At 38.6% G+C, this 26266-nt stretch overlaps 2 protein-coding genes across 5 annotated transcripts; one reads left to right on the plus strand and one right to left on the minus strand.

Moving 5' to 3' along the window:
- Positions 1-160: 160 nt before the first annotated feature.
- On the minus strand, positions 161-17427 carry LOC141441303 (dyslexia-associated protein KIAA0319). 2 transcript variants are annotated; one of them, XM_074105990.1, is made up of 14 exons: positions 16053-16604; positions 14567-14797; positions 12660-13189; positions 12457-12577; positions 11856-12085; positions 11056-11278; positions 10154-10311; positions 8947-9087; positions 8038-8278; positions 7067-7257; positions 6209-6499; positions 5379-5598; positions 3990-4157; positions 161-3437 (listed from the first exon to the last, which is right to left on the minus strand). In XM_074105990.1, exons 1-14 carry the CDS (start codon positions 16213-16215, stop codon positions 3274-3276), a joined length of 3072 nt encoding a protein of 1023 aa, XP_073962091.1. In that variant the 5' UTR covers positions 16216-16604; the 3' UTR covers positions 161-3273. The 2 variants fall into 2 exon arrangements, with proteins under 2 accessions (XP_073962091.1, XP_073962092.1); XM_074105991.1 differs by lacking the exons at positions 161-3437; positions 3990-4157; positions 16053-16604 and adding an exon at positions 17078-17427 and having other exon boundaries at positions 5160-5598.
- A 169-nt stretch (positions 17428-17596) lies between these two features.
- LOC141441126 (uncharacterized) lies at positions 17597-25960 on the plus strand. Of its 3 annotated transcripts, none has more exons than XM_074105801.1 (7): positions 17597-17654; positions 18250-18320; positions 19438-19621; positions 21367-21584; positions 22713-22838; positions 23194-23220; positions 24915-25960. In XM_074105801.1, exons 1-7 carry the CDS (start codon positions 17618-17620, stop codon positions 25227-25229), a joined length of 978 nt encoding a protein of 325 aa, XP_073961902.1. In that variant the 5' UTR covers positions 17597-17617; the 3' UTR covers positions 25230-25960. The 3 variants fall into 3 exon arrangements, with proteins under 3 accessions (XP_073961902.1, XP_073961903.1, XP_073961904.1); XM_074105802.1 differs by lacking the exon at positions 17597-17654 and adding an exon at positions 17663-17821; XM_074105803.1 differs by lacking the exon at positions 17597-17654 and adding an exon at positions 18100-18118.
- The last annotated feature ends 306 nt before the right edge of the window (positions 25961-26266 follow it).

Below are 26266 nucleotides of genomic sequence, written 5' to 3' on the forward strand. Positions count from 1 at the left end.
TTCAAACTATACGTACCTATTTTGAGAATGAGTAAAAGCGAATGAAATTGCATTTTTAAGGAGTAAGATTGTACTAAACACGTAATCAATGCCATGATTTAGCCAGTAAGTCTTTACTTACTCTGGCGCATTGTTATAGGTAAAAAAAACAACAACTTGGTGTTGGATTAAGTCAAAAAGTTGTTTAATAAAACATTAAAAACAAATCTGTGAACCTTAAAATATAAAATACATTGCACTTGAATACAACGACAATCAATAAATATAGTTCCGCTGAACATTTATCAAGTAAATCATTCTACACAATATTATCACTAAAATACGACTAGAATTAAATTACCTAAAAAGTATATAAATAAATGAAAATAAATCGCCAATATTTGGAAAAATAAACTTAGTGGGATAAGTGGAGCTATAGAGTAAGTGAAACAGTAAGTAGCTGCAATTTATAGTTATTGATTTTTAAAGTAGGTACCTGTAGTGTGTTACTGTTTAACATTCACCCCAATTTCACTTAGCCCAACATGAATAAAAATATTTTTTTTTTTTTACATTACATTATCAAAATGTTCGTAAAGTATCTAACTTTTTAGTTTCACAGAACTGTATTTTTATATCTTTATCTGACTAAATATTTTGATATACATTTTTAATCTATCCATGAATTTGTTTTGTTGAGTAAGTGTGTATATCGCCCTTCTATTTGCAGCATTGAATTATACTAATATTAAATCGAATAAGTACTATCTTGTTCCTACTTGCTTGCCTATCCAAAATTTGATTATTGATTCTAATAGATCGATATTCTAGCCAAAAGCATGGAAATAATCGTACACTCGCCATCAGATATTTCGGAGCGGCCGGTGTTAGAGTTCATGTTTCGATATTTTTGATCACCTTGGCCATTCCGAAATATCATTCTGATGGCGACTGTACAGTCGAACCATTTGATTCTTGCTCCCCTGCATAAAATATTTTCACAATAGAACCTAGGTGTCACACGTTACGTAACGATTATCCTCGTCAGGCAATGCAATATCACTGACATTTTCTATGAAAAGGTTCCAGAGTGGATCATGATCATGAGTCCGTTGGTTTGATGACCTCGTTGAGTTTCTTGCCGGATTCTACTCAACAGAGGTTTTTCCGAACCGGTGGTAGTTTTTTTTTGATATTCATAAGTGCTTGTTATAGCCTAAATTGAATAAAGATATTTTGACTTTGACTTTGACTTTGATGGTATAGTATTTTCTATAGTACAAAACATATTTTATGTACAATGAAATAAGCGTGTTCAACAAGATGCTAACGTGCAGAAATATGATTATTCCGTGCATACGCAGTTTTTATAGATATAAAATTAAATTCGAAACGTTTACGTCTAACTACAAGACACAATCTTATACATTTAAGTACTGTACGAAGTAAGTGACTATTGTAGCAACCTGATATTGTCTACTTATTCTGACTACTCGTATAGGTATATGTAGTTATAAAGAAAAAATATGATTGAGAGTTGCTGTTGCTTATTTACAAAGCGTTTACAAGAAATTTTATACTTTGCTCTTTGCGTGGGTAATTTGAAGTGCAGTCGAGGGCATAAGTATCTCTACAGCCATAGTGCCAAATATATGTATACATCGACCTTATGGTTACTGGCATAAAGATGTATAGATATTTTTGACGTCTCGGTAACGTACATATATTTATGACCTTGACTATACTATACCCACTCAAATACATTTTTTCGTTAAACTATAAAGACATTGTTGTTGTGGATTGTTTGTTTAAATTCTAGCAGGTAAGTGCTTAGGGGTTGCAAAGTGACTTTTTATACCAATACTTTTTACCAATACTTACTTATTGAACTAACATTAACTAATTGGAATATTTATTTTATATCATTATGTAAGTACTAGATGTTAGTTTATTTGAATTACAATAGTGTATACTTTTTGCTTAAACTTACATACAAGATATTTCAATTAGACCCAAACATATACTATATATTGTAGATATTCTTTTTTTTACAAATTCATTATGTGTAATACTGCTGACTAACTGTTATTTTTAGGGTCCATTAGTCACAGGGCAGTATGTTTTGAACTCCAATATGTAGACAATTGGAAATTTTAATTTTCATACTAGCAGCACGTTGTATAAACGACAGTAATCATATTTAATAAAACTTCCTCACTTAGTATTATGGCTTGAATAATTATTACCTCATTGAGAAATAAGGCATACTTTCCATAATTATAAAAAATATGCATATACGTATGCGTTGCGTTTAGCCAGCCAAAGTCAGTGAACAGCCCAGAACGTAACAAGAAAGCATGCCCTTGCATATGAAAACTAAATTCTTTAACTATGTAAAAGTTAAAACATACATTTAGAGCTCTTTGCATTTGTCCTTATTTAAAATAAAACGTTAAGTACAGTCGAGTGCAAAAATATGTACCTACCACACTCTTATTTCGACGTAATAAGGCAGTGGTAACATATTTTTGAGTGGTTAGAATCAGATTTTGTATTATAATCTAAACAGATCAAAATATCTAAATACAACTAAATCATATCGTATTTAGGCGTTTTTGATCACGTTGACTTAAGGAATGTTAGTTTGAACATCGTATTTTTTAGTAATGATTAAAACAATTTTGTAATTACTTTTACGCCTTAAGTGTACCAGCAGCCAAATATGTGGTCCACCACCCTAAAGTTAATAAGCGTTTGCATGTCACTAAACAATAGTATGCCAATAGACGTTTTGTCAACTTGATACTTCGACTTTAGCGACATATATTCATTTGATAGGAACTTGTTTAAAAAATGATAGACCACTTATTTGGCTGATGATACATCACATAATAGCTCCGAAAGTACACATGTGTTTGATTACGATGACATGTTGCTCATTCATTTCATTACAAAATATTTTTTTCTAAGTTTCTGGCAGTACACTTTTGTTGACAATGGTGTTTTTTATGAATGCGCTGGTATAAATAAAAATAAATATATGTAATTAAAAGAACCATTGCTGCCTATTTACAGATTAGATATTTGTTTTGACAACATATGCGTACTTTGACAACTGTGAAATTGTCACATTGCTCAAACTGGAGCAACAATGTGGCTGACGCTTTAGCGTTTCGAGTGCGGACTTACTTGCCATCACGATCATCAGGAATGTTTGCACCCGGGTTCCGTTCTCAGATATCAAAGTATACTAGACATTTGTGCACACGCCCGCCTCACCACGTAGCTTCTGAGCTACGTTTTCACTTTCCTGGAGCCCTTGTAGTGGCCGTTTTTCTTGTAGCTGTCGCGGGAAGCCTCGCCGTTCATCATGCGCGTCGCGAACGATGTCGTCTTGCTTTTGCTTTCGAACAACACGTCCGACTCCGTTTCGGATTCTGACATGTCTTTACTCGCAACTGGGGAAAAAATAAATGTAAATTAAGAAAAGCTAGTGGTCGAGTGCGTTTTAAATCTTACTACAGTGACATTTTTTACATAATGTTAATTATTCGTATTTACGTACTTAGTGGTGTTCAATAAAGAGTACGTATTCTAATGACAATAAGACATCGTACACATTGGGTATTTTCAAGTGTGCACTTTTGAATCATGCGTTTTAAGAACAAAGAAAAGACATCTTGTGATGTCTGGGTTTTTAATGTATGCGCACGCTTTAAAACGCTCAGTGTGTACAGTCTGCATTAATATCTGCCACAGCCGAGCGTGCTAAAATATCTGACACATAATACCGGCCCTAGAAATAGAGTCGTATCAGATTATGCACGCTTTGTTGTGTCAGATATCGGTGCTGGTTGGTGACTACCAGGAACTATACTACGAAGTGCAAAATTCGAACTTCGTATCTTGCCGTCCCGCTGACGCTAATATTAATACGAGAGTGAGAGGGACGGTACGATACTAACTACGAATTTGGAATATCGTAGTAGCCCCCCTGGTTTGAGACTCACAAGGTTTATCCTCGTGATCCGCGACGGGCAGCAGCCGGTACTTGGGGCGCGGGCGCGGCTTGCGCGGCGCGCACAGCCGCCGCGCCGCCCGCGCCGTGCCGTAGCACAGGCCTCCTAGCGCGCATAGAGCCGCCACGCCGCCCAGACTCGCGTACACTACCGACCAGTCTGTAATGAAAAACACATGGAGGATGGTAGATAACGACTGGAAGCAAAAAGGCGACCGGGAGATGTGAGGTGACGACTAAGGCTACGTCCGCAGTACGCGACTAACCGCGCGGTTTTAGCGTGCCGTCTCTTTCTCGAGTGATACTTTTGAAGATGGACGGCGCGCTAAAACCGCACGGTTAGCCGCATAGTGCGTACATAGCCTAAGGGTCTCCTTAGATCTATCGACGCGTAATCGGCTGACACCGAACAAAAGAGCCTTACATCTACTATCTGCGTAGTTATCAAGAGCAAAAAAGATGTCAAACCCGTATTTTTTCTGCAAACCAGATTCGAGAGTGAAATGTATACTATTTTCGAAATGTTCAATGTAGCAGTGGTGTGGAGTGAACCTTTTCATAAGGGGCCGGAAAGTGAGAGAGTCGTGACTCGGAACTCCAGCTTAGCCACACTTGTCATCACTGAAGTCATATAAAAATTTAGGCAACCCGATGAGAATCTAGTCGTCCCGTCGCGACGCCAGTAGCGGGCAGTGTCTCACGAGCGCGCCCCACAGGCTCTGCATCCAGAAGGCGTCGCAGCGGCAGGCGCGCGTGGCGTCGGGGCCACGCTACTGGCGCGAGTGTCTCACCGCAGTCGGGCTGCGCGCGGTGCGGCCCGAGCGCGCCCCACAGGCTCTGCATCCAGAAGGCGTCGCAGCGGCAGGCGCGCGTGGCGTCGGGGCCACGCTACTGGCGCGAGTGTCTCACCGCAGTCGGGCTGCGCGCGGTGCGGCCCGAGCGCGCCCCACAGGCTCTGCATCCAGAAGGCGTCGCAGCGGCAGGCGCGCGTGGCGTCGGGGCCACGCTACTGGCGCGAGTGTCTCACCGCAGTCGGGCTGCGCGCGGTGCGGCCCGAGCGCGCCCCACAGGCTCTGCATCCAGAAGGCGTCGCAGCGGCAGGCGCGCGTGGCGTCGGGGCCACGCTACTGGCGCGAGTGTCTCACCGCAGTCGGGCTGCGCGCGGTGCGGCCCGAGCGCGCCCCACAGGCTCTGCATCCAGAAGGCGTCGCAGCGGCAGGCGCGCGTGGCGTCGGGGCCACGCTACTGGCGCGAGTGTCTCACCGCAGTCGGGCTGCGCGCGGTGCGGCCCGAGCGCGCCCCACAGGCTCTGCATCCAGAAGGCGTCGCAGCGGCAGGCGCGCGTGGCGTCGGGGCCACGCTACTGGCGCGAGTGTCTCACCGCAGTCGGGCTGCGCGCGGTGCGGCCCGAGCGCGCCCCACAGGCTCTGCATCCAGAAGGCGTCGCAGCGGCAGGCGCGCGTGGCGTCGTCGCAGACGCCGCGGCCGGAGCACGCGCTGAGACAGCGCCGCGTGCGCACGCGCGCCGCCGCCTCCGCGCCCGCCGCCTCGCTCGCCGCGCGGGACAGGGACAGCGCGCGAATGCCTTCCATTGCCATGCCCTGAAAACCAACAACATAATGAGGGTTTTCAAAGAGGCGAAATATCGCTAGATGGCGTTAGTATCGAGAAGTCCGTTTGACGTTTGCTCGTGATTGGTTTAAATTCTTGAAATTATAACTCCATCGATACTATCGATGATTCCGCGAATGTCGAGGTTGGAAAAGAGACTATCAGTTTAGCCTTTGTTCGGTACATTCAGTGTGCGGTAAGGTTAAATAACTAAATGAGCCAATCGCAAGCAAACGTCAAACAGTCCCAGTTGTTAGCTACTCTAGCGTGTTCATGTTTATTTGTATTTTAACACGTTGATTGATAAATTTCGATTGTGTCTAGAGGCGTAGTGTCACATAGCAAAGTTAAAAAAATATGGTGTTTGTGTGTGTGAGCGTGGATGAAGAGAAATCATAGACTTCGGTTACACTTACACGCTCGTTTTGGTGTCAGTACATCATTCTGATTTTCTGTCATTCACGTCGGATTGACGTATATAATTGATGAAAACGTTTAATTTTCCAGTCTGCATCATCAGTCCGTTAGTCTGAGAAGGTTACGCGGTAATTCTGTCATCATTCTGACCAGACTAAAATTGAAATATTATATAAAACTTACATTCTCCCACAAGAAAAATATGAGCTGAGTGTTGCCAGAATCAATTTCGCCGCGCACTTCGGTCACGTTTATCTTGATATCGTCCTTCAGTAACAACGTCATTTTCTGTATCAACGAATCAAGCTGGCTTTGAGTGAATGACGATATCGGTATATTGAGCGTCATTTCTAGCTGATTTCTCTCTAAAGGGTCTGGCTTGACTTGGACGCTGACTGTGTCATGGTCGGACTCTCCCTGGTCGTCTGTTACTGTTAGCTCGAAGACGTATCGACCGGGCTCTATGTTCGTTAGCTGGAAAAAGAGTGTTAATTGCATTTGAACTAACTCATTTTTTCTTCTTATTAACTCATTTTAGCTTCTTAAATTTTTGTTATATCATTAAATTGTAGATACACCATATTATTTAGTATGGTACAATACAAGGTGCAGTAGAGGTCACCAATATGCATCATCATTAAATAATATAATAAATGCGAAAGTAACTCTGTTTGTGTAGGTATATATGTGTGTTATCTTTTCACGCTTAACCGCTAAAACAATTTAGATGAACATACCTAGTTCATGGGTAGGATATAGGATATTTTTATCCCAGAAAAATGTATAGTTCCCGCTAGATAGAGATAAACAAGTTCTTGGCAGACCAAGTCGCGGGCAAAAGCTAGTTCAGCAGAGTCTTACAAATATGAACAAAAACCAAAACAACCAGCACCATCTCCAGATGATGTTGATTATATTGTAGACCTTAGACTGCATAGACATTATTCACACTAGGCTAGGCACGTTCCGTATGTTTTTTTACATATAACTGACGTGTGATTGACCTCTATCTCACCTGATGAAAATGAATAAATAACTCACCATAAGAACTGGCTCAGTATCCGACTTCATCACAACAGTTCCAGCGGCCAGACCGATGCCGGAACGCGTCCACTTCCACGACACGATGCGGAAGTCATCGGAAGACTTTGATCCGTTTAGAATAAGCACCGGCAATGGAAGGTACAGGACCTGGTTACCGCCTGCGTTGGCTACTGGTGGACTGTTCTTGTCTATAATATGTAATAATATAATTATTATATAGAATTCACTGTAAGATACCGGTTACACGCTTATTCTGGCGTCAGTTTATTATTATATTATTGAATACATTTATATTTCATCAGTCCAGATCAGTAGTTCAGTACGTGAAGGTTATACGATAAGTCTCTCGTTATTCTTACTAGAATGAAAGACTGGACTGACGCTAGAATGAGCTTGTAACCGATCGTCGGTGATACTGCAATACCGCGAAACTAGCATTTTCTATAAGGTCTAATTTTCACTGTCAGAACAGTACAGTGTTAGTACTGTTAGTACAGTGAAAATTATACCCTGTGGAAAATGATACTTACGCGGTATTGCTGTATCACCGACACGATGTCTGACGTTGCTCAGTCAGTCTCATTAGTCTCACTGCCACTTCAGCCAATACAAATAAGTCTAATTGGTATATTTCCAATTTCGTCATGCATGACACATAACATGCACATTGTTAAATGAAAGTTTGATTAGAAATATATTGATGTTTTCTTCGTTTTTGGTTAGAATTGAAAATAGATCTTTAAAAAAATCTAGAAAACAGACATTTTTACAATACAATACAATTACTCTTTATTGTACACCAGAAATAGTAAGCGATGCAGAATAACAGGTACACAGAGAAAATTACAAGGTAAGCAATATATATTTTTTATATTTAATAAAATTACAAAATTAGTATTAACCCTAGACATAGGTAAAGTGGCGCCTGATTCAAGCGTAATATCTAAAATTATCATATCGACACTTACTCTGCGTAACAGTGACGGTGACATTATCAGACGCGGAATTTCCATTATCGTCTAGTACAGTCAGCGAGAAAACGTACTGGCCCTTGGTCAGCGCTGTGGCATTCGCCACTGACTCGTTAAAGCCGACGATGGTTGAGTTAGTGGGCCCGTCGAGGCACCGCCACGTATACGCGACTATCCGATGATCGTCGTGGGAAGTCGAACCGTTGAGGGTTACCCAGGTTTGGGGGAGGGAAATGAACTGCAATGATAATTGATAATGGACCAATGAGCTTTTACCCATCTTCAGGTATACGTATACATATTTAAGTGAAAACTACGAAGCGACAGCAGTACTCAGAAAATCTTGTAAGTATACGAGAAAAGTATTTAATGAGATGGGCATTCAATTGAATCAGTAGTCCGTTTTGACTTGATTTTGACGAATATTTACTTAAGAAATAGTTATAATAGCTGCGAAACTTGAAATGGAGGTAATTGACCGAATCACACCAGATTTTAATGTTAGAGTGAATGTGGAAGTTTTAGAAACTTTAGTTGTTATCGCCACCATCATGCTGTTATTTACATTTATGTTATGAATACCAAATATAAATATACCACAAAATGCATCTTTGCAACCATCATCACTTTGTAACATATTCTTTGTAAATCCTGCTCCGATATGTCTGAAACAGATCGTACAGTTACCTACCTGCATTAATATTTGTCATAGCGTCAAAATATCTGACATCTACTGGCCCCAGAAATAGAGTCGTAGGTATCAGATCTTATTTATTCACGCTTTGTGGTGTCCGATATTGGTGCTGGTGACTGTACAATGACTAACTGACCTTCATGCATAAGAAAGATCTTTATAAGCTAACGTAATTATAAAGTAGGTACGTAGAAAGGTACGGCTCCACTTACAATATCAGAGCCGGCGTTTGATTCTGGCGGCGTGTTGGTGGGCGGCTTTACAAATACGTGGACGTCCGCGGTGGAGGCCTGCCCCGAAGAGTCAGTCACTTTCAGCACGAATGTGTACACGCCTTCCGAGAGATTCGAGAGCTGCATAAAAAAAGTGCCCACTGTACAATTGTGTTCGAATTACGACGCGCGCGACGCTTGCAGTCTGACGCATTATTGTCTAATACACTTAGAATCACAATCGCTTTCAGCACTTCTTTCTGTCATACGTTAGGCCAAGCGCGCACTACGATTTTAATTTTCGCAACACAATTTTAGAATCGCGCTGTAATATGCGCGCACTGACATATAAACACATACGTTACATTTTTGCAACAAAATTATCGCACGACAAAAATCATAGTGCGCGCCTGGCCTTATAAGACGAGGGTCGAAAGAGATGGTGAATACGATCGCGAACGCGGCAGCTGCAAAAGTTAAACCACAAGTTTGAACAGTTCTTATTCCATACTCAGTAGAGGATCGAAAATAGGCCCTTAAAAAAATTACAGACACGGTATGAATAATAGAAGATTATTGTCGTGGCCTGGAAGTAGGCAATTGCTATTCCAGCAGAGACTAATATAAAGCTTTTCTCAAAAATGGTGAAGAATTCTGATATAGAATAAACTTTTTCTCAAAATATATTCATCATCATCCCAGCCTATATGCGTCCCACTGCTGGGCACAAGCCTCCTCTCAGAACAAGAGGGCTTGGGCCATAGTTCCCACGCGGGCCCAGTATATTATGACATTTAATTTTATTGCAATATTTTTCTTATGCATTCCCGCCTTTTTTCATTAAAAATAAACTGCAAGTGTATTTTTCCACCGAAAACACCAAAAGCTAATTTAGACCCAATAAAAAAAGTCCGGAGTTCCAACAAAATATCTGATACCGGCCATTAGATTTGGCTGTATACGACTTGCGCCAATATTTCCATGGCCTTTTTAAATTAAAAAAAAAATTGTGACTCGACAATAATAAATTATTAATTATTAAATTAATTATTATTATTTAATTAATAAATTATTGTCGAGCTAGCGCGTCTGCAATCTTTTTAACTTTTTAATTTTTCGCTGACCATAAACTATGCACTTTACCTTCTGATATGTAAAGAATAATGTCAACTTTAACGGTCATTTTTGAGAATGTAATTGTGAATACCTGTAAGTAAGGCGAGTGCGTGTTTTGCATGTCGACAGCTTTGTTTTCGTCCTCGGCGGCCTTAGTCCACTCCCACGACGTGATCTCGTGGTCATCCGTCGACAGGCTGCCGTTAAGCGTGAGATTGTTGTTGGGCAGATAGATTATCACGTCTTGACCTGGTAACATTTACATTTATACAACCATGATCGAATCATTATTACTTACAACCTAATAAACAGTCCGGCATAGTTTATCTTATCATATAGTTCCTAAATCTATTTCTATGTTCCTGGCATTGCAGCCGCCCGTTTCTCTAGCAAAAAAAAGAACAGTGTAGGTATTTTATACTCTAAGTTGGCGCACGGAGATAGAGTCTTTGCGAAAATTTAAAGCATTTTATGCCGATAAATCACAAGAGTTGACATACTTGCTGGCTGCTTGCTTAGGCCTTATTGTCTAACACTAACACACTTGGAATCACAATCGTTTTCAACATTCCTTTCTGTCACTTGGCTTAAGATGAGGGTAGAAAGAGATGGTGAATGCGATCGAACGGGCTCTCGCCATCGCTTTCACCATCTCTTTCTGTCACCATCTTACACCGTTAGACAGAAAGAAATAGTGAATGCGATAGCAAGCGTCCGCGCGTTAGACAATACGGCCTCAGATCTCTTGTCTTTGTCAGGCGTCGTCATTTTACTTTGGTTTTTGGTAGGTACTGTTAACGTGGAAGTGTAAACTCGAATAAAAGCGTTATTTATAGCCTAAATCAGTGGCTTCGTAATTTCAGAACCAAAGATTTCAGAGCCTTATTTTGCTCTATTTTGAATTGGAATACTTATTAATTCGGTAGCCGATGCATAATTGATTAAGTAGGATGCTTTTTACTTGTATTTTATTACTATTAGTGACAAAGTTACCTGCATTAGCTTCAGGGGGATAGTCGGTATGGTTCAAGACAGTAATGTTAGCAGTCGTTGAATTCTTCACATGGTCCGAATCTTCAACTGTCAATCTGAACGTATAGTTCCCTGGCTGCTTGAGGTCTTTGAGCACTAGAGTGGGCCCGTCCTGTAGAGGGGGTTGGTATCCAATGGGCCCCGAAGTGAGGTCCCAGTGCCAAGATATTATGGCGTCGTCATCCTTAAAACAAAAATATAAATAAGTCACGGCAAAAGATCACTTATTTATAGAACATGGAGAAATAGGCGTGAAAATTGTGCACTATGAGTTTGGCTTGCGACATTTTAAATTAGATTCAGCAAATGCCAGGTTATTATTACATAATTTTATCAGAGGCCAGCCAGAGGACATATCCTCCGGCACCTACGCATGGCTCTAACATAAGAATCGTCAATACGTCATTCTTAATTGAACCTAATGTTTTTGCGTTATACCCTCATTCATTAGGAACAGCGAAGTATAGTAGTGGCGTCATTAGCAAAACGAGCACTGCTTTTATTAATCGCGTCGCAGTGAGCTGAGTTTAGAATAAAATAATTGTATTGAAAAAAAATGTGATGCAAATCATTAAATAAATAACGTAGAACTGTTTAGAAAAAAAAAACAGAGGTTTTTCCGAACCTGTGGTTGGTGGATTTCATAAGTGCTTCTTACGGCCTAAATTATTGGATAAAGATATTTTGACTTAAAATACGCAGACACTCTTTCCACCGGTCGTGCTAGCTGTGTACTACATATACTTAAACTTCAGCTTTACCTTGCTAGCGCTGCCATCAAGTACAGCGCCGGAATTCGGCAGCTTAACAGTCTGCGTCTGCGGCGTGATGACCACTTTGGGTGGCGTATTGATGCGATGGGGTGGCAGAACCGTTACGTTGGCAAACCCTTCACCGTACGAGTCCGTGCCGTTGACTGTTAACTTGAAACGGTACTGGCCCTCGGTTAAGTCCGTTAGCGTGACAGTTGCGCCGTTTTGGTTCATGTTACCTGTGGAAAGAGTAGAATTTAAGTCAGTGGCGTAATTTGAACTTCTTGGAACGGGAAATTTAGAGACGCCAGTGCGAATGGTCGACCTGACCCTCTTTTAGAACATGCCGTTCGGGACGGAGCGCTCTCGTAGTCTCCTCCTACGTTTTATCACATCTGTGTATAGGGCGGTCAGGGTTTGTAAATGTTGAACCAGTATGGTGGTTCAACACCAATGCGAGCTGAAGAGTGCTATGCAGTTTCGTCACTGGCTGCCAACGCCGTGATGTAGATTTTTCGGATACAGATAAAATATTTTTTTTTCTTTCTTTTACAGCAAAGAAGAATGCACATAAAAAAAAGGTTTTTTGTTATTTGGGATAGTATTATACCTGTAAATCCAGCACTGGGTTGGTCAACAAGCGTCCACACGTAATTATAATGACTCATTGTTGCCTTTTCGTCAGGAATCGTGTACGCTGCTAGAGTGACTTCATTTTCAGGCAGTTGAACCTAGAATATACAATATTTTATTATGTAGGTATGTCTAAAATACATAGTAGGTCACGAGATAGGTACATAAAATCAATTTTACCTCTTTAGATAAAATCGAAACCGTCAAATTCTGGATGGTCTTCACCCCTTCAGATTTCGAGTCTATTTTGAGGTCTGAAATTTCACCACTCTTCTTACTGTCCATAGGAATGGTAGGTCCTTTCGAAAAGGGCCTCAACATTTGGACGCAGGCGCCTTGCCTATTCTCTTCAGTTCCTGGTACACATTTACAGATTCCATTGCGTGTTTTCAAACCTAATGGGATACACTCAGAGTTAAATGGGCAGTCGTCAGCGGCACCAACTTCACAGGGAACTTTTTCAAAGAAACTTGTTCTGTCCAATAGTAATTCATTGTCAGAGCTATCTCTATATTTATCAAACTGCCTAGCATCGTCTTCATCCACTGGCAGGTTGTTAAGGAAATTTGATAAGAAGTTTGATTCATCATCTTCAGAGAGCAGGTTCTGGTTACGGCTTGTGTATGGCGTATAAATAGATTCTTCTTCAGGAGAGAAGTTACTGCCGACGTCTCTATAGCTGGACTGGTCCAGAATATCAGACCAATTTTCTGAAAATATCAATGCTAGTTAAATAATACCAATATAATTAAGAATTGTATCATTTTAGTCAAGTGTGTCAAGTAGCCTTTGCCATGTCATGTAATAACTAAAAAAAAATTGTAAGTTAATACTAACTTTCTTAATGCACATTAGCTTCATCAGAACCAGTATCTAGTTTGCCAAAAAATAAGTAACTAGTTTTAATTATTGGTCAGTTGAAACACTTAACAAGAAAAACAAATTACAACAAAAATGTTATTCTTATTTATTTTACTTTACAACAATATTCAATCAATCAATTACTTTATTTTACATAAAAAACATGAAAACATTACTAATATTAACTAAAAAAAAAACACGTAAAATAAATATATAAATAGAGATCTCCTTCTCAATTACAGTAAATTTATTGCTACATGATAAATACTAAAAGATAAGAAAAACAAAATAAAAGGGAATATGCAAGCCATTTTTATTTGTTGAAATATATTTTTATTGTTTGATAAAATGAGTTTTGGAAGAATTTTTTAAGCATCCTAAAACTATGAAGATCTGATGTTTTAAATTTTCAATTAAATTCAACATTAACTATAACATCATATGACGTCATGATAATACAACCATAGAAATAACACACACATAACAACATTAACTTTATTTTTCTGGAAAGAGACAGAATGCAAACTATTGTTTGTATCTTCCTTATCTTTCAACAGATATTGATGCTTTTACGTCAGTTAGGTATCTTATTTTCACTTTTGTAGTTATTTTAGAGACAATTCGTGTTCCATGCATATTCCCTTTTGAAATAAAAACCTTCACCCAACTATAAACTGAAAATACTGAAATAATGGAATTTTACCAACTAAACACCAACATAAAAGCGTTGCTTAACTTCTTAGCCTTTTCTTTTCATTTATTTATATCACTGTAAGCAAATAAAGAGCAACCGGTGAGAGAGAAATAACAAAAACAACATCAAAAGCTTCTTTTCTTGTATTATTGATACAAATAAATAATTAGGCCAATCAACTTCTAAGTCAGTCCCATAGCACATGAAACATTAGCTTAGAAAAAAGCATGCTTAAAAGATGAGACATGAAGGTATTGCCTTAAAACTGTCACAACTCATAACTCTTAACTTATTATAATTTTAAGAAGTCACCACTAAGACATTACCGTGACAGCAAGTTACACTAAAATATTGACTGACCAAATTAATTATTATGCCATCAAGTTTACAACAGATTGTCACACAAATGGAAAATATTTATTATTGTGCAGAAAAGGATATAGGTATTTTGATAACCAAAATGTGGTTGTATGTGCTCTGTAGAACATTTATCTACAATACAAGTAAATACTTTTTTTTTCAACACCCTTACCATTGGGTAGTACTGGTTTGACCAAAATCATGGAAACATGAGATTCCCATTTGGGACTGCCAGTGCGAAGGAGGGGCAGGCACAGCTCATCACTGACACAGTCCACATGGAAACATCGGCCATCATATATGAAGACGATGTTGCAGGTGTCTACGAGGCAGCATGCCATCACACATTGACGGAGCCCCTTCAGACCAGTCTTCTCAGTATAGTTGCCGGCGGTTAGGTTACCTTGGAAAATAATCATGCTACAAGTACCATCTCTGACATTACTATGGTTTATAAATATGGTATGATTTATTTATTTCTTATGATAAGGTTTCAATGTCAAAGTCAAAGTCAAAATATCTTCATTCAATTTAGGCTATAACAAGCACTTATGAATGAGAAGAATGTGGCAAGAAACTCAACGAGGTATATTTTTTTAAACAGATTTACAATATTATTTAATGATATCTATCACAAGTATTTAACACAACTCAACACAACACGGTACACAAGTCGGTATCTTTTCTACTAACCTTGAACAGTAAAGACGTGTCGTCAGCAAACATAACCATACTTACCCGACTTTTGGCTTACCATATAAGTAAGGTCATTTACATAAATAAGATACAGGAATGGGGCAAGATTGGATCCTTGAGGCACTCCCATTTCAACCACAGATCCCTCCGATACAGTTCCGTTAATTGCTACCTTTTGCTTTCTTTGTGTAAGGTAAGATTTAATGAGTTCTAAAGCACCAAATGCCATAAAAATTTAACTTGGAAATTAAAGTATCATGATCCACAGAATCAAAAGCATTCAAAAGGTTGCCAAGCTTGCAATATGAATTTAACTAAACTATGACCGCGTCTGTGGTAGATCTACCTTTTGTGAATCCGAACTGCTGTGGATGCATGATTTTATGGATATTACAATGCGTGATCATTTGAGTCAGCATTATTTTTTCGAATATTTTGCTAAACGCTGATAGGATGGACACCGGACAATAATCAGAGGGATTATCTTTATCACCTGATTTAAAAATAGGAACTACTACTATATTTCATCAAATGTGGAAATATGCCTTCATCTATACAGCTATTAAAAATAAAAGCTAAAGTTGAAGCAACAACATCAAAAATGGAATGCAGAACCTTAACTGAGATGCCCCACAAGTCTTCCTCTTAAAAGACGAATTGTTTCTATTTGACATGTATTGTATTGTTCAAATTTATTTTTTGTAACAATATTATATAGGTACTCATTCACGATGACGCGTGCCGTGATTTTATTACAATGCCATTAGTGTCTAATTTTGACAAAATCACGCGTCTTCGTGGATGGCACTAGGTATAACAATATTAAAGCACTTTCTAGAGTTCTTCTAGTTTCTAGAGTTGTTCTAGAGTTGAGTTCTTTTTAGAGGTAGAGTTGTATAGCGAATTACTTGAAAATTATCATTACATATATCCGTACATTAAGAACATTGATTAGTACTTACCGACTGGGGCATAATTAATAAAATTCTTGGGATACAGTTTAGCGCAAGTATTGCTCTCATATTTGTCGCTCCAGGGCTTATTGTACTGTGATAACGAAGCTTGTATATTCAAAAAAAATACTAGAAAAAACAAACCAACGAAGGTGTTGGAAACACCGATCATTATGGATTCGCGAAATATAAAACAAATAGCCAATATTGAGAGTTACTTGCGCCTTTTACGAGTAACACTGCGCTTTGGACAAAGCTTATCGCAGTTGGAATTGGGGTAACAATAACAGTTTAGGTTTGTAACATTCACGTGGGCGTGAAGATAATATCCAATAATATTTCATATGGTTTTATCACTATTTTGTTTCGCTATCAATATGGATTTCAATTTTGCTAACGATTTGACAGTAACTAACTTGACATTTCTTGGAATATTTGACAGTGTTCAGTCGTATTTTTGTTAATAACTTGGTCATTTTTTTAATTCGTCATAGCTAAAGCTGTCATTCACTATACAGCTCACAGACTGCCAAGTTTAGTCTAATTGATCAAGTCAGGAAAAAAGCGCCTGGCCGCAGAATAACTAATAGCCTGGCTTAAAAAGATATATCTGATGAGTTTATTCCGTTACTTTAAATGTTTGTGGTAGACAGAGGTAGTGCATCATTTTATTCAAAAATGCTGGCATAAAATTTCCCGAACTTCGTTGGAACCTTTGCAGCTTTGATACAATTTTGATAAGTAATTTTGAGATAATATCACATACAAAATTTTCACTTCTTTCTTATGCTCGTAAAGTTGATATTTATTTATGCTGGACCTAGGCGACATAAAATTAGTTTTTATGCTCTAGTGCATAAAGTAAAATCTTCGTCTAAGTCCAAGGTAATCAAGTGTAAACAGCCACAAACAAAAAGTTGGTATATATTTTTTTGAGTAATTTTTATTTTATGTAAAATTAAAAATCAATCAAAATATATCAATAAAATTAAAATGTTATAATTATTTAGCAAGGCATGAAAAATAAAAGGTACCTAGTAAGTGAACAATTGTTTCCACTGTTGCTATGTAAGTTCCTCTCAATAGAAGTGAAAAGCAGAGTGTAAAACTCGAGCATTAAACCCATTTCCCCCTCGACGTGTCTATCCACCCTCGCCAAACCGGCTCGGGTGGCTATATGAACGCCTCGGTAAAAAAGGGTCGTTTTATGCCTTTGTTGTACAGTCAGCATCAAAAGAAGCGGATCACTTTTTTACTCTGTCACATTGACACATTGACAATCTTGCATGGCGTTTAGTACGTGGCTGTAAAACGACAAAGTACGAAAGTGTACCTATAGCTACTTTTGATGCTGACTGTACAATCTACTATTGTTAGGTTCGTACCTACTAAAGCTGAATAAAACATACTTACTGTTGTTTTGCAAGTAACATACGAGGAAGTTATTGTATTCTAACTTTACTAGATTGTTTTCATTGCTTTATGTGAAGCGTTAAATTAAATTGCAGTAGGTATATTTTTGATTAAAATTTTTTAATCAAAACAAACTACCTTTAAGTACAAAACGAACCAAGATGGGAGCAGGACAAATTGGAGGAATTGCCACATTACGTAAATGTTGAAGCATTAAATAATACACAGTCACGCGCATTACTATTATTTATTATTTAATATCAATTTGTATTTGGTTTTACGAAGTCTCCCTTAGAGTTCCGTTTTTCTGTTATATGTTACCTACTGTTGCCGTACAATATTAAAATCACGTTCCTCGTCGTTAGGTATGCGACACCAAGTAAATTGAACGTGCAAACGCGAAGCGTGTCCATTCAACTCTGGCAAAATGTTCTCCTCTAAGTATGCACCTACCTACCTATAGGTCGCATATACATACATATTAACCGATTTTCCTGAAATTTAGTACTTAAGTTGGTTCAAAAGTAACTTACAGGTAGGTAGGTACGTATATTTTAATTGTCGATACACTTTTAGCAATATTTTCAAAATGGCGAAAGCCATGAGTCTAATATGTATCTAACGTGTACTTAAGGAGGGTTGTTCTTAACGTGTGCTTTAAGGTTTGTTTTTGAAAAGTCATCGTTTCGCAGTCATTGTCTAATTTGGGCTCGAGCCTCGAATTAAAATTGGAATATTTTGTTTGCAATGCGCTCGCTTTATACTACCTACCTACCTAACTTTTTTTTTTCAGTCGACATAGATTTTAATAATGCTGCCGGTTTTGTGGGAAGAACTGCTGCCAACTCAGAAGCACAATATGTTGTAAGTTCATATTTTTACCTCATGTAATTGGTTGAGCGTTGAGCATCAAACTAATCTATTTAAAAAAAAATGTTTTACAAAACTCAAATGCGGAAGAGAAGCACGACTGTCAAGTTTTTTTGCTTTTCGTAAGAATCAAGGTCCAACTTGTACCATTATCTATTCTGTGGTCCAACAAGTAAGTACCTAAATAATATTAGCGAGTGTGTAAGATCTGAATTTCCAATATACCTAACTTACCTATAATCCGGCAGTGATGCCTCCTCATACCTCGCAACGCAATGAAAATTTCGTAGTAGCGCTAGTCAGTTGCAGCGATATTTAAAAATGTAGACAAATAGACGGTAGGTAGGTACTACACTAACAATGCGAGTCAACCACGCGCAGATCTTGCGCGCGCGAATTTTGTCAAGGTCAGGGACTTAAAAAAACCTTTTAATTACTGGAACCTGTGAAAACTAGTAAGAGAAACTGTCTCGTTTGTCGCTTGCAAAGAGTATATAATCACTGCGTACTCGAACAATACTGACCGACGCGGACTGCGAGTGTGGAGTCATGCACGTTCGCGTCGCGTTCGCGCTTCGCGCTCTCTTTGACGGTATAACATGGTGACAGAAGAAGTTGGTGAAAGCGATGGCAAGAACCGGTGCATTAGACAATAAGTAGGTACCCGTAGTTTTAGTTTTCGGTTACAAAATACGTCTCGATCGCGTTCGCGTTAAAATCTCAATTTGTATGGAAACACGAACATCGCCAACGTTCCGCTAGAGGCGCTGTTAGTGTTTCCATACAAATTGAGATTTTAACGCGAACGCGATCGAGACGTATTTTGTAACCGAAAACTTACACTAAGGGTAAAGGCCTCAGAGGCCCGTATTGACTGAGTTACTGACGGCCTTTGGCCGGTTAACCTATTGCATTGAAATTATGGCTCATTGCGATATGGTTTATTTTAGCTGATCGCCCACGTTTTTATGTTTTTATTTAGGCCCATATACAATGTGGTTTTCATACAGGCCAAAGTCACTCTATATTTACAAAGCTACCTTACGAAAACCATAATTTATAATATACTCGTCCTCATACATAATCTGCCGTCTTAAACCCCATTGTCAAGGTCCATTTTCTGTCGCACGCTATGCTCTTCTGCGCGGGCGCACTGGTGGAGCCGCACGTGGTGGTGACGCCGGCGTCGTGTGTGGTCGGAGAGAACTACAAGTTCACCGTCAGTGGCGGCACGCATAAGTTCCTGGAGTACATGGGCGCTAAGAGACTTGTGGAAAATCTTTGTGTGCATCGAGGTACGGTCCTGTAGATCCACCATACAAATAGCTCCACGACTACTCCGGACCGTAAAGGTCACGGATTCGGATCAGATTCGGATTGTTGTTGTTGCGAAATTGCTCTTCTAACTATCCTCTTGGATGGTGAAGTAAAACCGAAAACTGGCCTTTTCATACAAACGGACATCAAAGGATTTACGGATTGTACGTTATGCTTTTTAAAACTTTGAGTAATTGCAATATACAATGACTGAAATTAGTTTTGTGTGAAAACAATAAGACATGGACAAAATTAAGTTTATTGAATACTTACATTTAAAAAAGTATATAGTTTAGTTAGTTAGTTTAGTTTATTTATTCACTCTACATTACAATTACATTATATAAATACATTAAGTCAGATTATATAAGAATTTATGCTGAAATCGTCAAAATTTGTAAAAATAAGCAAATATAAAAAACAATCAATAAAATACAATGTCAAAATAAATTAAATTCGTCCTCAAGGGGGAGTTGTCAAGAAATCAAATTATTAATTATGTCAATAAACTTACGTACTACCCGACCAAGCGACACATACCTAAATACATGTTTGGACAGTCACCTGCATATCTGCCACAGCGGAGCGTGCAAAAATATCTGACACGCCCTACCGGCCCTAGAAATAGAGTCGTGTCAGATATTTATGCACGCTTTGCTGTGTCAGATATTGGTGCTGGTGTCTGGATCACACACCGTTCCGTTACTGTACAAACAAATGCCACGGACATGAATTTCTTAACTGCGCATCTTCCGCGTCTGCGACTTGCCTCATTCAATTTCATTGTCTATCAATTGATTACGTATTCAACGCTATGCTTAAACCGAATAGAACATGATCAACACATCCATTACCGATATTTTTCAACAAGTCCGTGATGTGTTTTATTGATACTTATTATGCAACAAGGAAAAAATTGACATTGGGTGGTCTACCGTGGTCATTACTTTAAATAAACGGTTAATTTATTTATTTATTTTATTGTACAATGTATTTTCAAATGTGTTCGGAAAATTCCAGAAAGTGGTTGTGGTTGTATAAACCTATAAATATGTTTGACTGGAAAAACTTTACACTACTGTAAAGATTTTCTATCTCAAGCGTGCTAACGCTCGCTATACTACCTCATACACTTTGATGGAACATCCTGAAAATATTGTATACGTTATTTATTCTTATAGTTCCATCTACCGAAGGATTCCTATTTTTTACAAGCTTTTATTTCTGTCTGTCTGTCTGTAATCAAATCTTGCCAGTTGAATTTGTCCAACTTCCTGTAGTCCTTGACTTGAAATTTGGAATATTCATGTAAATCGCGTGACAATACAATAATCTAGTAGTGACATCCTGGTAGTCCAGCCAGGATCGTCTCCGTAGGACGGAACTCTTCAACGGTTAATAGCATCGACTTGAAATTTGGTATGCAAATGTAGTTTGGGTGACAATGCAAGTACAGTCAACAAAAAGTACAGTCAGTAAAAAAAGCTTGTATTAAAAATGTTTTTTTTTATAGTTAGGTTATTTTTTTCTGACTAGCCTGCCATTGCGGTATGGTTTGAAAACTTTCTTAGAAAGTATCCAATAGAAGTCTTTCTATTACAGTTAGCTACGTCCTCTGATGCTTTTGGATTGACGCAACGAACCGCTCCTTTCCTTAATTCGCATTTAATTGTGGAACCAAGAGCTGAAAAAAATAAATGTGATAATGACTTCAATTTTCCAGGTTATAATCACACTAGCCGATGGGAAAAATGCGCGACCGACAACATAGCTTTGCTAGTACTCAGCGAGCCTTTTTCATTTCGAACGCTGGAACAGAACGCAGACTTTGTTTTAAACAGAATTCGTTACGGGCGGTCTATGGAGGTTAGCATACCGCCCCCGATAGAAGATGGGACCGTAGCCAAGTGCAGCTTCTACGGCTGGGGTAGCAGGCGAAACGTAAATATCTTCCATTAAATTTTTAAAGTAACAATTTAGCTTAGTGCCGTAATTTAAAACTGCCGGCGATACTGAATAGTAAGGTAGGTATCGTTTTGAACATTTTGTCTCACTTTCTCTGTCCAAGAGAGACCTTTTACAAACTTTTCAGGGGAAATACGCTAAAAATACCGCAAAAAAGCCGCATGAAGTATAAATAGGTATATGTGCAGAGTGAATTAAAATATCATCATTAAGAATTACTGAAGATTAATTTCAGCTACAACGCGACGGGGAAGATAAGTGGAATTGTTAACTTCCGTTACGCTTAATCTGATTAGAATAAACATAAGGTACTTCACAGGCGACCGAAGAGCTGGGAGCTTCCTTGGGCAAAGAATTAGCCTAGCAATTCAAAGAGGGCACCTTGCCAAAGGGGTCTGGCTTAAATAATTTGTTTTAGTTTTAATTATTTTTTGTCTTTTTTATGTATTACGTTTAGGTTAGTTTTATTTTAATTGATATGTAGGTACCTATTCTTTTCTTTTCAATGTAAGTATAAATAAATATGCTCTTCAGGTACTAGTAAAGTAGGTACATGCAAGTAGGTTAAGTAGGTAACTTATGGTGTCACGTATGTAAAGGTTCATCAAGGTTCACACAGCGAAATGCAAACAGAAGTATGTGACCAACGCAAACAGTATGAACCGCAACGATAGGTCACTGTCAATGGAAGGTGAGGTTGGAGTTTGAGTGTAGAGTGACCATTACGAAATATGAAAACGTCGACAAAATATTTAGAACCTTTGTTGCAAATAAGTGATTCGTTTTAAGTTATGCTGAAAGATCGACCTGCTACAAATTTACAGGATAAAAACTCTCCCATGTCCTTCCCCGGGGCTTAAAGTAGGAGCAAAGAAACATTTAAACATACCTGTACATGCCGCAGGGCCCATTCTTAGATTTATTATAGTTTTAGTTTATTTACTTTTAATATAGTTTTAGTTTGTTAATCGTAATCTACCTTTTATATTATTCTATCAATAAACATATTAGGTTTCGCATTTAGAATTTAGTAAGAATTTGGAAAGTAAAATTTCTTGCAATATTCAGCCTTGACAGTGCAATTGAAGACAGAAAAACTTTTAGGGTTATCTGGTGCCGCTGCTGATCACCTTGCGTCGTGTGGATGTGGTCATCATGAACAAAGACAAGTGCCAAAGGATGTGGAACTTGGATAATAAATACCTTTGCCTGCACCAGGCACCTTGCAGGGTAAGTAGATGATATTAACAGAATTATTAGGTTCGCTTGTATGTAACTAATGAACTTCCAGTGGTGAAAAGATCTGTACCCTTAGTGTAATTTTTCGATTACAAAATACGTCTCGATCCCGTTCGCATTAAATCAATTTGTATGGAAACACGAACATCGCAAACGTTCCGCTAGAGGCGTTGTTCGTGTTTCCATACAAATTGAGATTTTAACGCGATCGCGATCGAGACATCTGTTGTAACCGAAAACTTACACTAAGGGTACTGATCTATCTTTTTTGTTTCATATAAGTATCCTATGATTTAAAATGTTGTCTACATTTTAAAATAGTTTTAAAAATCTTTTTTCTTAACAGTCTGAGAAGTTCGGCTCACTATGTCCGGTAAGTCTTTTCGCTAAGTTTAATTATGAAACATGAATCATCAAATTAAAAGCTGTTAATAATTATAAACATACGTATCACGTATATCCGACATCATTACTTATCGAATCGTCACAAGTTCAAGTGTTAAAACAAAACAATAAACATTAATTTCACTAACTACTGCTGCGGAATGCTAGCCTACCTATTTAATTGAGTTGGTTCTGATCACTTCATCAGAATCGCCGTACCTACACGCCCTCCTGTCTGACCCTACCTCACCTCCACAAAAAATGATAGAAGAAAATGGCATGTTAACGTTAAAGATGGTTAAAGGTAACTTCTGGGACCAGGTAAAAGTCCTCTGTGCTATAGGGGTATTGGTATAGTAATTAACCTGAAGTACTTAAATAATATGTATTTATCAGGCAGTTGTTTACTATTGAGTATGTTTTGTTTGAGCATTTGTTTATTACTTCCTTATATGCACGCTACTTCGTCTTCAACTGCAGAGGTTGAGGTAACCTGTTTGCGAAGTAAATAGCCTATTGTTCATTTAGTTCCGTGGTATATGGTAATTTCGTCATACAGGTGCTGATAAGTGTGTTAACGCCCACCAGAATGTTAAAGTCCTTCCTTATTATGTTATTAACGACCCGCCCCGGCTCTGCATGGGTGCAAAATTGAAAAGAAAATGGTGAAAAAATAAAAAAGTGTAGGTATAATCAAAGACGGTAACTTCACGTTTTTCATCTTCCTTTCCCAAAATAACCGTCGCGCGGACCAGCAGGGCTACTACGAAACTCGAAGTTCGGGTCGTGCGGTCCCTCTGACACTTAAGTATACTATAATACGAGAGCGAGAGGGACGGTACGATACGAACTTCGAGTTTCGTAGTAGCCCTGCTGGGCGCATCCTCGATTCAATACTTAGCAATGTCGTAGCGGGAACATTTTCGTTGGGCAACCCAGAAAGTGAGAAATGCGTGTTTTATACTCCGTTTAATTTAAGGTTCCAATTAACTAACGGTCAAATTGTAACACACGTTTCTCGATATTTCGAACACAAATGGACTAAAAATACCTACATGCGGTATTTATTATTTATCTATTTATTTATTTATTCACAAAATTACAATTATGTTTTTACTATAGAAGTTCAAGTTCAAACAATTTTAAATAGTTTCTTTGTTTCACCCTGACTTTATAAACCGTGTGTAAATGTTACCGTTAAGTAGGTAAGTTTCAAATGTTGAAATAAGTAAATGAGTAATGTAGATATGTCTTCGGATGGAACTACTTGTAGGTACTCGTAGTGTTGGTATGCCAAGTAAAAAATTTAGGAAACCCGGTGGAAATCGAATTGTTACGACGCCACTGATACATTATTATTGTTACTTACAAGATATCGTCACTACTTTGAAAAATCTCGTATCTAAAATCAATATGTCAACAAAATTGAACCTTGATGACTATTTTGAGGTACGAGTATTTTTAAACGTAGTGACGACATCTACGATTGATGAAAACGGCATTAAAATGTTGCCGTTGCTTAAGTAGTTACACACAAAGGGGCAGACGGCGGGAAGCGACTTTGTTTTGTTCTACTTACTAGCTGTTGCTCGTGGCTTCATCAGCGAAGGAACCTACGACCACGACCGCTCTGTGAAGAGTGCAGCGACTTAGAAGAGGGACTAATAGCTTCATGTTTTTCAGGACGACATGGGCTCCGTCATTGAATGCAATGGCTATCTCCGCGGCATGATGGTATCGATGCTCGTGGACCGGCTGTGTGGCATAGGCTTTTTAGACATGAGTCTATATAACAAGTTCATGACTTGCGGCGTGGACGACGCACGGGACGTCATGGACGGCGACTCTTACATGCATTTGGAGGTGTACACTAAGAAGCAAAAGGCAACACTCGTTACGATTGATTATACTGACAGTGCTGCCGGCGGACTAACTGGTCAAAACAATGAGACGATAGATGAAACCACAACGCCGATTCTAGGGTTTAAGAAAATGTAAAGGTCATCAGGTTTCCCAAGTTTTTCGTTTGGTCCAATGGGTTTATTCTTTTCGAAAGTTTTCATATTTGCCTCTAAACAAACAAACCTCGCCCGCGGGTTCGTCTCTAGATTCGTCTCTACGCTGGGCGGATAAGTATAACTAGCTAGACCCGTGCTCTTCGCCATCAACACTACAATGCCTTTGAGTTAACGCGTCAATTTATGATTGTCTATTCTATTCAATGTAGGTAGACCTTAGACTACGCCCCAGAAATGGGGTTTACTCGTACTTAAACATATTTTATATCTTCAGTTGTGATTTTTTTGTCATTGAATTAGTATTAGTAATATTAATATTGAATTAGTTTTGACGACCAGATGGACAAGTGGTTAGAGAACCTGACTTCGTAGCTTGAGGACCCGTGTACGAATCCCGGCCGGGCAGATATTTGTATGAATAATACGAATGTTTGTTCTCGGGTCTTGGATGTTTAATATGTATTTAAGAATGTATTTATCTACGAGTATATAAGTATGTTTATCCGTTGCCTAGTTTCCATAGCACAGGCTTTGCTTAGTTTGGGACTAGGTCAATTATTATTGGTGTCAAGTGTCCCATGACAAAAAATAATAATTAGCTGTTTATATATTTAACACCAAATGCTACCACAACCACAATATCTCTGTTTCTCGCTTAAGACTAGATCTTATTTCTTGCGCGCCGTCATGTCCTCACTCACTCAAAATGTACCTTACTGCGGAAGTGGTCAATCTACCTTAAAAATTTGAACCACAAGCAGAGTAAGCAATGAAAAATTACAGCTCTAATTAATATTATCAATTAATCGAACATTTAATTCGAGATGTAAGCAGCAATAGACAGACTTTTACCACAGGAATTGTTTTCGAATGATATACCTACCTTACTTTAATTTTGAAAATCTCACTACAGGCTTTAGAACGGGAACCCAAGGTATCGCTGTGGCGTAGGTATACCTAAATAAAGTTAACCCTTTATAACCCTGACTTTTATACTCGAGTCCAAAATTAGGCGAA

This window comes from Choristoneura fumiferana, chromosome 23 (genome assembly GCF_025370935.1).
Source record: "Choristoneura fumiferana chromosome 23, NRCan_CFum_1, whole genome shotgun sequence".
In the NCBI taxonomy this organism is placed as follows: domain Eukaryota; kingdom Metazoa; phylum Arthropoda; class Insecta; order Lepidoptera; family Tortricidae; genus Choristoneura; species Choristoneura fumiferana.